This window comes from Sapajus apella, unplaced genomic scaffold (assembly GCF_009761245.1).
Source record: "Sapajus apella isolate SASKATOON/1434 unplaced genomic scaffold, GSC_monkey_1.0 scaffold97, whole genome shotgun sequence".
Taxonomy (NCBI): Eukaryota; Metazoa; Chordata; class Mammalia; order Primates; family Cebidae; genus Sapajus; species Sapajus apella.
In genome coordinates, this window is record NW_022437037.1 from 6,566,355 (window position 1) to 6,580,156 (window position 13,802).

Sequence of the window (13,802 nt, forward strand, 5' to 3'; positions counted from 1 at the left end):
AAGTATGTTCTGCAAAATGGCAATGTCACAATATGTTCTAAGAATAAAGGAAGAGAAAAAGAATTTGGTGGCCAAATAAGTTAGGAAAATATTGCTTACTCTCTACCCGCCGTCAGAGATTCGTAAGGCACCTCAGCAAACTGGTTTCCCCGGTAAAGAAACCTGCCGAACTTTCTCTAACCCAGAGTTTCTCAAACTTGTTTGACCATGCATCGCTTTGTGCCTACCATCTATTAATATCCCACTTTCCTGCTTTGGGGAGGGCTGCTTTGGGCAAGGGGGAGATGGCGAAAAGAAAGAGAATCATCCGCTCGCATGTGTATTTTAGGAAGACAGCTCTGGAAGCCAAGTGAAGGACAGACTGTGAGGGAGGCAGGACTGGAGACTAGAACTGAGGCGGCGCGTGCATTCTTCGGTGCAGGGATGATGAGAGCCGGGGAGGAGGGAGAGGGGTGGGGGCCCAGTTTGAGAGTTACTTAAGAGGGAGAACTGCCAGTAGTCACTGACAGCCTAGATCAGCAGGATGAAGGGAAGAAAGGTTTCACCAATGTGGCGGTGATACTGTTCACCAAGATAAGGAAGAGGAGGGAAACTGAGTTTAATGTGAGAGATGATGAGTTTCGTTTTGGACAGGCTAAATTTGAGGAACATGGGAAGAAGTCTGATCTAGAAACAAATCATGAGTGATCCTTGTGTGGGTAACACGGATGAGAATGGCCAAAGGGAATGGGCAGAGGGAGAAGAAAACTCGGGGAAACAGGAAGTCAAACTGGAGCAGCTGAGAAAGGGCGATCAGAGGCGTTTTGGAAGCACTGTACCCCTATGAGACTCTATACTCCAAGACCCCTGTTTTAAGTGTAGAATAAAAATAATACTAGTTATCATTTATTGAGTATTTACTATTTACTGGACACTTTCAGTAAAGGTCAATTAAATCGAATGTTAAAGGTATCATGCAAAGTAGGCAAATCTCCACTCCCTCTTATAATGTCAATTCAAAGCATGCTTCATTTGCACCCTGAGTTGGTGACTCTAGTAGCATGGTCCTGATTACGACTCACCTTTCTACGTATTCATTCTTCATCTCTCCAATTTCCCTGTAGTCCCTGGCAAGCAGGGGCTGTTTTGTACCAGGTGTGACAATGAAGTTGTCAACTTTGAAAAAACCCAACAAGAATGGCATCTCAAAATGCCACTGCCCATGGTCTCTGTGAGGGTATACACTACCCTCAGTGCTGCCTCTGCTGCTGACCGATGGTGTGGAACCTTCTGGAGCAGCTGTCAGAGTTGACGAATCAGATGCACAGACCACACCTGACTGATGACTCACTTTACTCGCGTGCTCCAAAGACATTTGGTTTTCCCAAAAAGGAAAAGGAAACCTCCCCTCAATGAATGGTTTGGTATCAACGAGGAAATTTACGAGAACCGTGCACAGTCCTCGGAGCAGGAATAGCGTCCCACGCAGACGACACTTGTGTGGAATGTGGAAATGCTGGGTTACTTGTTCAAAGCACACATCTCATTATATCACAGGCCGTGCTTTTTATGCATTGCCCTACTATGTGCTAAGCCACAGTTACCACCTGTTTTGAAGAACACTCCATTCTCATTATCATGCGGCTGCTGGGTGGTGAGTGCTAGTACTAATGCTAACAAACTTTTACGTTTTAACGAGAGTCATGAGAGAAGGAAAGGCTCCCGATGGGATGGGGAGACGAGGCTCGGCACTGGGAGTGGCCTGGGAGAGTCTGGGGCATCTCAGGCTGGGGGCTCATTACACTCCGGTGCAAACACACGAGAAGGCTGTCACCTCCCATCAGCATCCTCTGACGCTCTCTGTGGAGCACTATGGAGACTGTGCAATTGAAAGGAATTAGGGGTTCACACAGGTGAACTTTCCATGAAGCAAGTCACCTGTGGAAGTAACACGTCTTCTTTCAACAGCAGTATCCAAAATATGCTGCTGTGCACAGCAACTTCCTAAGGGCTACTTGTTAGTTTTGGGGAAAAAGAGCGTCATCAGGTTGTGTCAAATGAACAGGAATTTTCCTCGTGGTTCTAGGAAAAGCAAAATCCTGAACCCTGGGCTATTGATGAGCTGCTTGACTCGGGGAAAAAAAAATCCATTTCCTCAGAAGACACATTTAATGAGGCAACTGGGGTCTAAGGTGATAAATTAGAAATTCAACTAAAGGCATCAGGCTTAGAGGAAAAAGCAGAAGCTTGATGAAAAATGCAAGCAGAGAGAATGAAATGCTTTTTCATAAAGTGTTCATCCTCACAGTGACAAATCTGTTTGTTGATCATTTCAGCGATGATTGCCAGCTTTTAATGCCATTCATCTGGGACTCCACTACATTTGCTCTGGGATACAGAAAATAAAGGAACGCACAAGACTCCAGAATGCTTACCTTGCCGTCTTCTGTGTAGACATTCTCGTGATAGCCCTTTACTATTGTTCGATCAATGAACAGGCTCCGCATGACGACGATCACTTTCAACACCTTTCCCAAGGTCACCTGCCACGACACAAGCATGCAGACGCCTGAACATGCAAATCACACAAAGGTGGGCAGTAGTGTGAGAAGAAATGATCACCTAACCAATCCAGTGAGGCTGGGTACACGGTGCTGGCCCTGTGGAGCCTACAGCATTGAAAAATGAACTCTCAACAACAGCAGGTTCTTCCTGTCATCACTTAAAAATGTTTTGGGCCTCAACTCATCTAACTTCCCCAAATTTATTTATATTTTTGGCTTACAGACTCTCAGGATAAGTTTCATATGTTTACTATCTGCTGGAAAAAGTAAAATCCTTCCCCTTCCCATTTTAAGATTTTCTTTTTCAAGGGTGAGGATCCTACAATTCTGGCAATTCTAGGATTTAGGGAGCGCATTGTTTCCGTACTATGTCATGGTCCTACGTATACCAGTGCAATACGTAGAGAGCACAATATACAGAGTAAAGGCAGGTACCAAATGCCTCTTGGCTGAACTGTTTATAATAACTGGTAAAAGTGGAAGAGCAATACCAAATAAAGTCAGGAGGTAAAAGGAAAGTAGCTGAATTTTATCTCCAAAAAAGAAACATGATCCTGGAAATACATTTAAGTGCTTTTACTCTCAGAACCCAAGCACATATACATTAAAAAAAAATCCTAAAAAAAGTGCAGTTTCATGTATGCCAGGGAAAAGGGAACCTGCTGTGCTTGCTGGAAGAGGCTCAGCACCAAGAATAGAAACAGCACCTTCCTTTCTTTAGGGACACTATGGTGTGGCTGTGGTTGTTTCTCCCCACCAAGACTCACGTTGAAATTTTATCCCCCGTGTGGTGCTGGGAGGTGGGGCCTAGTGGGGGGTGTCTGGGTCAAGAAGGCGGATCCCTCACAAATGGCTGGGTCCCTTCTCAAGGTACTGCGCCCCTGCTCTGGCGAGGCTGGGTTAGCTCCCTTGAGAGTGGGTTGTTACAAAGCCAGGACGCCCCTTGGGTTTTGTCCTTCACACAGGTCTGCCTCCGCTTAGACCGTCCACCATGTTGTGATGTGTGTGACGCAGCGCAACACAAAAGCCCTCACCAGACGGTGAAGCAGATATGGGCGTCATGCTGCTTCTACTTCCCCGCCGGCAGCACTGTGAGCTTCATCTCTTTTCTTATAAATTACCCAGCTTCAGGTATTCAGTTATAGCAGCAATAGACAATATACGGATGAAGACAAGGGGCTCACGTAACTCTTCTAATACTTTGCTAAGGCTTTTCATTTCGTATATGAGATCCTGGACGCAGACCCCTGCCCAAGACCCCCCCGCCCGTGGTCCTAGTTGTTCCAGTGAGGCTTTGATGTCATAGAATTTGCCAAAAGAAAGCGCTGCTGAGCTGCATAAGGTAAGAGCCTGAGCCTCAGATGGCAATCCTGATCCTTCAACTCCAACCTGCCATCAGTTTCTGGGGATGCCACCCCCTATCACCCCTTCCTCATTTCCCTGTCCCTTGCAGTTTTCTATCTGATTGTCCCCAACAGCAGCCTTCCCCTGTCCTTGATTAGTCCTGGGTATCAGGGGACACCTCCCACATTTCATTCCTTCAATAATTTCAAGTGTTTGGTTGAATCTCTATTTCTGTATACTTTAAATAGCACTGAATATAAACATGGTAAGAAAAAACATTTATTTACATTGAAGGGAACGCTAATAAAGACATTCTATTTCTGTACAGCACTTTTAAATAGCGTCACACCATATAATGTTCAGTGGGTCTCTTTATTTTTTGTTGTCCTATTTCCAATCAATGGGTCATTTTTTGGTGTAACTGAAAATCGCCATCTAAAGATGCCAATAAACTATGGAGGGAGAGTCAGTAACTCTTGTCTTCGGTCAACACGTAGTCTATTGGAAGGAAGGGGTGGGGGAGCAACTGAGTTATAGGTTTTTTTGTTTGTTTGTTTGTTTTTCTGAGATGGAATCTTGCCCTTTTGCCCAGGCTGGAGTGCAGTGGTGTGATCTTGGCTCACTGCAATGTCCATCTCTCGGGTGCAAGGGTTCCAGTGATTCTCCTGCCTCAGTCTTCTGAGTAGCTGGGACTATAGGCGTGCGTAACCACATCTGGCTAATCTTTTTGTATTTTTAGTAGAGATGGGGTTTCACCATGTTGGCCAGGCTGGTCTCAACCTCAAGTGATTCGCCTACGTTGGCGTCCCAAAGTGTTGGGATTACAGGCGTGAGCTACCACACCCGACCAAGTTATAGTTTTGTAATTACAGGCACTAAAATCAATACCTTTTCACTCGGCTAAAGTGAACGTAGGTCCAACACGCCTCCTCTGGAAGAGCCACTGTTGCAACTGTACATTTTAACTTTCTTTGCTAATAAGCCTAGGTGACTAAGCAATTGTTTCCTGAAGCACCAAAACCCAGCTGACATTAATTAAATGATAAATTGTCTTTATAATTTAAGTTTCTTATGATGGATTTTAGAAATACACACTAATAACACCAGAATTTTATATTCAAATTTTTTTGTATCAAAATTTTGGTATTTTAAAGTTAACTAATACTTTGAAAAGTTAAAAATATAAATGTTTATTATGGAAAAATCTAAAATTAGATAACAAAAGAAGAAGATAGTTGTTTCTGGTCTCGCTTTGGAAAGAGAATCACCATTAACATTTTGGGGTACTTCCTTTTAATATTTTTATCATCAAAAGCTTATGGTTTTGAATTTCCAACACTGTTGTAATGAAACTATATATGCATATTTTCAAATCAAAATTTTCCTTAAACTGATAAGTATTGTTCCATACTGCTACATAGTCTTCAAAAACAGTGTGCATTTCTGCAGGACATTCTGTTGAGAGGAAATCCTAGAACTTCTTTGACCTGGCTACAGCAGCAGTTCTGGTTCCGACTTTGATGTTAACTGGCTTCAAACCATTTCACCTCCATGAAGTCCAATCAGGGGTTTGGGCCAAGTAACAACAGCTGCCACTGGGCACCCCATGTGCCAGGCCCCGTGCCATCCCCTTTGCCAGCGCATGGTCTCGCTGACTCCTCACAGTCATTCTGAGATGGGGGTGCCATTATCCCCATTTACATAGAAGATATTTCTTTAACCATTCTCCTGTTGGTGGACATTCAGGTTGCTTCCAAGTTTCCTCTTATACAAATATGGCCGCAATGTGCACTTCAGAAAGTTTTCACCATATTTGGGATTATTTCCTTAGATTTGCAGAGCATAACTGCTGTAGCAAACAGTACAAATATGTTAAGGTTTTTGATATAATCTGCTAAACTGCTAACCACAAGGGTTATGCCAACCAGAAAGGTACGAAAACACCGATTTCATTCTGTTCTTGTCAGCAGCCAGCACTACTAAATCAAAACAAAACAAAGTAAAATACAACAAAACCCTTCCCTGCCCAAAGCACCAACTTCACTGATTTTTTAAAACTTTTCATCAGGGAAGATTTAAAAACATATACACAAGCAAATGAAATAGTACAAAGAACCCCACGAACCCATCCCAACTTCAGCGATGACCAACTCTTGGCCAAACTCGTGTTACCTCCACCTCCTTTTCCCTCCCTGTTACTCTTCTGAAACAAACAACAGCCATGTTATCACTTCATCTGCAAATATTTCGGTATGTATTTCTCGAAGTCTCTGAAAGCACAAAAGCGGAACTACGACACCATCCCACATCTAATACAATAATAAATCTCTAATATCATCAAGCATTCAGTTCAGTGCTTAAATTTCCAACAGTCTCATCAATGCTACTTTATTAGAAGTCTGCTCATATCAGGATCCAAATATGGTCCACGCAATGTGACTGGTTGATATGCCCCATAAGTCTTTCCCAAACTAAAGAGATCCCCGTCTCAACCCCATGCCCCCATTTTATCTGTTGAAGAGACTGGGTTATCTCCTACAGAGTTTTCCCCAGTCTGGATTTTGCTGATGGCATCCCAGTGGTATACTTTAACATGCTCCTCCTTCCTCTGTATTTCCTGCAGATTGGTAATTAGATGAGATGCAGGTTTGATTTTTTTTTTTTGGCAAGACGACTTCTGGGGCTGTAGTAGTTTATGGATAGTCAGTGTGAAAAGTCTTGCACAGGTTTACTTCTGGAATCTTCTGAATCCATGAAGCTCTATGAAGTTTGTCAATTCTTATTCTTTATAGAGACAAAAAAGATCCTGGCACTCATCTAAGTTGAATAGACACAGAATTATGGCTTTATGGATTTTTTTTTTTTTTTGAGACAGAGTCTCACTCTCTTTCCCAGGCGGGAGTGCAGTGGCACAGTCTTGGCTTACACAACCTCTGCCTCCCAGGTTCAAGCAATTCTTGTGCCTCAGCCTCTTGAGTTGCTGGGATTATATGTGTGCACCACAACGCCCAGCTAATTATTCCTATTTTTAGTAGAGATGGGGTTCCACCATGTTGGCCAGGCTGGTTTTGAACTCCTGACCTCAAATGATCCACCTGCCTCGGCCTCCCAAAGTGCTAGGATAACAAGCATGAGCCACAGCACCCAGCCTGGATTTTTAACATGGTCATAATACACCCAGTTTTGCAGCTTAACATTTTGAGGCTTTGGAACCAGGTTTCGGCTCTGCTGCTGGAAAGCTTGGCCTAGCTACCTACCTTCTCTGAACATGTAAACGGAGATAATGGCACCCCCATCTCAGAATGACTGTGAGGAGTCAGCGAGACCATGCGCTGGCAAAGGGGATGGCACGGGGCCTGGCACATGGGGTGCCCAGTGGCAGCTATTGTTACTTGGCCCAAACCCCTGATTGGACTTCATGGAGGTGAAATGATTTGAAGCCAGGTAACATCAAAGCTGGAACCAGAACTGCTGCTGTAGCCAGGTCAGTGAACTGGCTGACTGGCCCTTAGGTTAATTTCCCCTCCTGCTGTCACTCCTGGGGCTACAGGAAGCTTCTGAGATGGGTTGACAGTTGTGCTGAACCTGAAGGATGAACAAGACGGTGGGGTCTGCTGAGCAACTGCTAAGCAGAAAGTGCCTGCAAGCCTGAGGGTCAGGCAGCCAGACCTCCCGGCAGTGGCCATTCGGTGTGAAGGTCAATTGCTCCTACTCTTGCAGCACTGGGCTTCAGACCCTCATTTGCCACTTGCAGGTGGTGTGACCCAGGGCAACTCAGACAACCTCTGGTGCCTGTTTACTCAGCTGCGAAATGTGGCCGGACCTTTTCAGGAAATTAAAGGAGTCCATCCATGTAAATTTTGGGTGTGGTGCACAGCAAAGCTCAAGGGCTGTTAGCTTCCTTTCTCTTCAGAGTGTGGCAGGAAGGGTAACATAACAGGAGCACTCCTGGCCCCGCCATCGAGGTGGAGCCTGGTGTGCGCTCTCTAGCCGTCCTTCGGCCCTCACATCACTCTACCATGATTCCGATTCTCACGTATCTGGCATGTGCCAGTTTCTAACGTATCTGGATGCACTAGGTTGTAGTGACCTTGAACTTTTTGATAGACTGATACGGCAATGCAGCACATAGAGGCCAATGGGCATCTTTTCACGAGCTAGCCAACGCTGGTCACAGTCAGAAGCAAAACGCCCACCGACAGGGACTATAGGTCGGCTCTTGGCAACTGCTATAGGATACCACTAATAAAAGCTAATGCCATCTGGTAATGAAGCGAGCTTGCTGTTGTCAAGGTAACACTTTTCTATACCAAGCAGCACATTTCCAAAGAGCTTGCTCACTACTCCCTGTAGAGAGTCAGGGGAGGCACTGTGTTTCCTGAGCAGGAGTCAAGGGACACCTGAAGAAGAAGCCTAGCCTGCCTCCCATCTGGTCATCACCTCCCAGAAGTGCATTTGGAAACGCTGCCCCCGCCTAGCCCCCCAAGAGGCCAGCTGTATTCTGGGCAGCGGGGGCTGAAACCAGGGGTCTTCTCTATCAGGTTCTCCGGCAATCGCCTGCCAAGCTGTATTCCATGAAGAGAATTTCTAGTCCACTGTGGCAAGGCAAGTCACAAGACAGGAAAGGAAAAGTGGGAGGAAAGTAGAAAAAGTATTTAGGTTCAGCTCTGCCAGCTGATGTCTAACAAAAACCTAACAAATCTGGTGGTTGAAATGATATCTCTACTGCCTGACCATGTGAGCTGAGAAGGTGAGAGGAGCTGATCACTTAAAACGTTCTTCCCCCAGAACTCGTGTAGGGGAAAAGTGCTTTGAAACTGAGCAGTATCTGCGTCTAGGGTCAGGGGAGGTGAGCGGACCGGAAGCTTACCTGCACAAGGAACCCGGGACCAGATGGAACACCCACCTGGCAGAAAGCACCTCTGCGGGAGGTGAAGGGGGACAGTTTAGGTGCTTGTCAGTTAGACAAATGATGGAGTGTCTAAGCCCTGCTTTGGTGAGGGGTGTGTGTTAGTTAAAAAATTTTTAAATGAAGCTAACCATTTATGTAAAACCACCCATGAATATTATTTCTGTATGCAAAGTAAAAACCTGATACATAGGAGCCATTAAGGGGTCTGTTTTAATTTAAATGATGTTTTTCAGCGTATAGTAGAAAGAAAGAGAGGAAGAGGGAGAGAGGGAGGGAGAGAAAAAGAGGGTAAGAGAGAAGGAGGGAGGGAGAGAGAAAAGGGGGGACAGAGAGAGAGAGGCGAGAGAGACAGAGGAAGAGATGGGAAAGACAAGGAGAAACAGGAGAGACGGGAAGAGAGAAAGAGGAGGGGACACAGGCAGGAAGGGAGGAAAGGAGGGGCAGGCGGGCACACCTAAAGGAGACTTAGGAAGCGTTTTCCTTCATACAATACTGAGAACCGTTCTCTTCGTACTAATTCCAAAGAAAGAACAGGCTCAGGTGAGTGAGTGCAGTGAGCAGTGTCCTGCTGAAGAAATGTCTACGCTGTGTGCAACACTGGGCAAGGGCACTGATTCAGAACCACAGAACTGTAGAGCTGAAAAGGAGGTAAACAATCATTTTCTCTAACTTTCCCATTTCTAAAGAAGTAAACTGAGGCCTAGGGAGGTTACCAAGTATCAAATATGGCCCCTACCTTAAAGAAGATGACAAAGCCGGCACATGCCTGAAGTCACTGGAGGCACCTGAAGTGCTCTGCCGCCCGGAGCTCATGGTGTGCTTGAGGAACGGGGGTGGGGAGGGGGGCACTGCCTCGCCGGGCTGTCCTGCACAACCAGAAAATGCCTGGGTCCGCACCTGCCCAATTCACTGCACATTTGGAAAGGGCAGTGCTGGCTGTACAGACGAGCAGCTCCCAAATGCGCTTCCAAATGGGAATCTCCTCCAAGAGGTGTTTTTAGATGTGGTCTGTAAAAACTGACCAGTGCCCCTGTACTTTTCCTGGGGGTCTTTCCTCCACAGAATGTAAATTTACCCCTTTGTTCTGGAACAAGGGCAGGTGCAGGCACCCAGGGCAGGCAGCTTTCTCCTGTGTCTGCCTAATAACCCGGGTTCAGCCCAGGCAGGGGTCTTCTTTCCATTCTTAATAGAAGGAAGCTGAAGTTTTGAAAGATTTGAGTCCAAGGTGACTGGTTTTCTGTGAAGGGCCAGAAGCTGCCCCTTGCTGTTTCCCTGTCTCATGCCGGGCCCATAACCCCACATCCGTGTCTATAAATCACAAGCAATGGTGACCAAAGAGCCCTGAGTCATGTACTCCTCCAGCCACCCAGGAATCCTCTCCAGGACTCTGTTAAGTGGCTCAAAGCCTTGCCGTCAAGACTCCTGGCTACCCCAACAAAGGACTTCATACATGCACCGCTGACCCCATCCCTAAGACGCTAATAAACTACTTACTTCCTCTAATTTTAGCATTTTTTAAAAAGTTAGCACTCTGAAATCTGCACAGCTGCTAGGTATGTGTAGCCCTAACAGAGTCGTGCTGGGCGGACTTGTTCTCTTAATAGCAGGTTTGAGAGCTGCGGTAGCAAGGGAAACTGGTTGTTGCTTCTTTCTAGGAAACTGCAAAATTGGATACAGCCAAGAGAAAACAGAGACAGACCAACTCTGAAAGGCTGAAATTCTGGCAGAGCTGGGGCAGAGAAGATAAACCGTCAAGCTACGGAAGAGGGGCCGCCGGGACGCATCGAGCAGGACAGTAACCGAATCATAGAAAGAAAACGGGGCAATGTGACTTGGAAACCAAGAGGTCAGACCAGGGGACTGTCAGAGATAAACTGATGTTCTTTCACGCTGAAGGTCACTCATTTTGCTCTGCAAAACCAAACCAGTTGTGCCTCCGATGATAAAACACAATGTAATATAAGGTGATACGAGAAAGGAAAAATGGACCCGGAAGCGGCTCCCACGTGGACTAGACTCCAGATACAAAGTTGTTACAGCCCGAAGAGGTGAATTATATTTTTCCTTTGACAAGGACCTGGGAAAAATGAGGCAGGTAAACTGAATTTAGGGTCTGTTTACCAACAAGTCAGAAACGAACTTGCCAGCAAGATGAGCGCACGGCGGCTGCAGTTCCGGACTCTGAGAGGGAAAAAGGCCTGTTTTTGGGTCTTGACTCTGCTCCTTCCTGGCTGTGTGACCTTGAGCAAGTCTCTTACCCTCTTTAGGCCCCGGTTTTCTTGCCTGTCAACCCTGGAAGGAATGACACCATGCATGTGAAGTGCTTAGCACCGTGTGAACCATGGCAAGGGCGGCTCAGTGGTGGTCACGGGTGTATTAGCCCATTTACAGGGTGCTGATAAAGACATACCTGAGACTGCGCAGTGTACAAAAGAAAGAGGTTTATTGGACTTATAGATCCACATGGCTTAGGAGGCCTCACAATCATGGCAGAAGGCAAGGAGGAACAAGTCACATCTTATGTGGACGGCAGCAGGAAAAGAGAGAGCTTGTGCAGAGAAACTCCCATTTTTAAAACCATCAGATCTGGTGAGACCCACTCACTGTCACGAGAACAGCACAGGAAAGACCAGCCCCCATGATTCCATCATCTCCCACCAGGTCCCTCCCACAACACATGGGAATTATGGGAGCTACAAGATGAGATTTAAGTAAGGACACAGAACCAAACCACATCACACTAGTACCCTACTAGTCCCCTCGGCACAGGGAAAGGCAGCGAGGGATGAGCGCCAGGGGTTTGGAGCCTGGGACCCAGGTTCAGCCCACAGGTACAGAGCAGTGCGGCCTGGGAAATGCAGCCCACTTGCACTTCCGCTTTCTTACTTCCAGCATGAAGCCCTCTCTAAGGACTGCACAGCTGGAGCTACTGAGGGTCCAGGAGAGTTACTGCTGGACACTGCACTCAGTAGGCACTCCCTGCATGGCGGCGAATATTATCACTGTTAGCATTGTTATGTTTTTTGAGACAGGGTCTCACTCTGTTGCCCAGGCTGGAGTGCAGTGGCGTGATCTCAGCTCACTGCAACCTTCGCCTCTCGGGTTTAAGCGATTCTCTTGCCTCAGCCTCCTGAGTAGCTGGGATTACAGGTGTGTACCACCATATCTGGCTAATTTTTGTATTTTTAGTAGAGATGGGATTTCACCATGTTGGTCAGGCTGGTCTCTAACACCTGACCTCGTGATCTGCTTGTTTTGGCCTCCTAAAGTGCCAGGATTACAGGTGTGAGCTACTGTGCCCGGCCCACCTAATTTTTTGTATTTTTTGTAGAGACAGGGTTTCACCACGTTGCCCAGGCTGGTCTTTGACTCCTGGACTCAACAATCCATCCGCCTTGGCTTTCCAAAGTGCTGGGATTACAGGGTGAGCCACCATGGCTGGCCTGTTATCATTATTTTTAAAAATTATTAAATGCCCTGCCTAAACAGATGTGTTTTATATTTATATTTTTATGATTAGTTTTTAGAGATAGGGTCTTGCTCTGTTACCCAGGCTGGAGTGCAGTGGTGTGGTCATAGCTCATCACAGCCTGGAACTTCTGGACTAATTTTTAAAAAATGTTTATAGAGACGGCGGAGGGCGGGGCGGGGGCGGATCTCACTATGTTGCCTAGACTGGTCTTGAATTCCTGGCCTCAAGCAGTCCTCCTGCCTCGACTGCCCAAAGTGCTGGGATTACAGGTGTGAGTTATTGCACCTGGCTAACAAGGTTTTTTTATGAGGTAGTTTATTCCACTGAGGAGTGAACTGGGGTCATTTGCTAAAGAGCCATCAATGTTAACAATTTGGGCAGCACTTCTGATTTTCCTTCACTCTTCTAAACTCAGGAGTGTCCTGGTTGCAGGGGAATTTCAACACAGTGGAAAAATCCATTGGCCAAGTGTCATAAAAGGTTTTCATGCCTAGGAAGGGTTATGGAATAGTTTTCCATTTCGTATTGTAAATATAAAATTCTTCACCATCTTCCTGGCTCATCTCATGTCCCCTTCAATAATAACAACAAAAGTTCACATAAAATGTAAAGAAACAAAGACAGAATAGAGAATCATGCTTCCCAATCGTGGTTTCATGCTACCTCTGGGCTTTCCTTGCAGTGCTGGGAAAAATCCGCCCAAACTATCAAAATTAGCTCATTTAATTTATAAAACATATATTCAAATATATAAAATACAGCCCTTCCAGGGAGAGCAAACACAGAACTCCTGCCTGTATAAAAATAGAGACTCCAATTCCAAAAAGATTCTCTGTGAATAAAGTGGGATTCAGGTTAACCGACAAAATGGGAAGCTACCATTTTCCTGAACATACTGAAAATGTCAAGGTGCTCTGAACAGATGTAAGAGGAATCCTCGACAGCACACAGCCCTTATCTGTACGTGACACTGAACATGACAGTAATGAAGACCGCCTCACACTATGTTCGTGTCTCATTCAAACTACCTGCCACCCAGGGACGCTGCTGTTTTCTGTGGAGGGTGGAACCAGCTGGTCCGGGGTAAGCACCCTACACAGTGGCCTGATAGAGAAGGCTCTGCCCTATACTGGTTAGGCCAATAAAACTGCCTCCTTCTAGGATCAGGCACAGTGGCTCATGCCTGTAATCCTAGCACTCTGGGAGGCTGGGGTGGGAGAACTGCTTGAGCCAGGGAATTGAGGCTACAGTGAACTGTGTGTGGTCAAGCCATTGTTCTCCAGCGTGGGTGACAGAGCAAGACCTTGTCAAAAAAAGAAAAGAAAAAGAAAAAAAAACAACCTGCCTCCTTGCAGAATTTGGACTGGAGAACATGGAGAAGAATCTAGAGCTGCCTTGGACTACAAATTGCTTGCCCTTCCAGTTCCTTCCCTGCTTCCATCTATCCAACAAATGTCTGTCAAATACATATTATGTGCAGGCTAGGCACTAGGCACCCAGAGTGAGAAATGAAATCGACATTCACAGAGCT

The 13,802-nt window shown here is 46.0% G+C and overlaps 1 protein-coding gene across 2 annotated transcripts in view; it reads right to left on the minus strand.

The window, feature by feature from the left end:
* The window catches only part of MED27 (mediator complex subunit 27), a 215,960-nt gene that overhangs the window by 31,543 nt on the left and 170,615 nt on the right, over window positions 1–13,802 (minus strand). For both annotated transcript variants that reach the window (XM_032257665.1, XM_032257666.1), the window contains exon 5: window positions 2,415–2,522. In XM_032257665.1, the coding sequence (XP_032113556.1) occupies window positions 2,415–2,522 (108 nt within the window). The remainder of the gene's footprint in view (window positions 1–2,414; window positions 2,523–13,802) is intronic.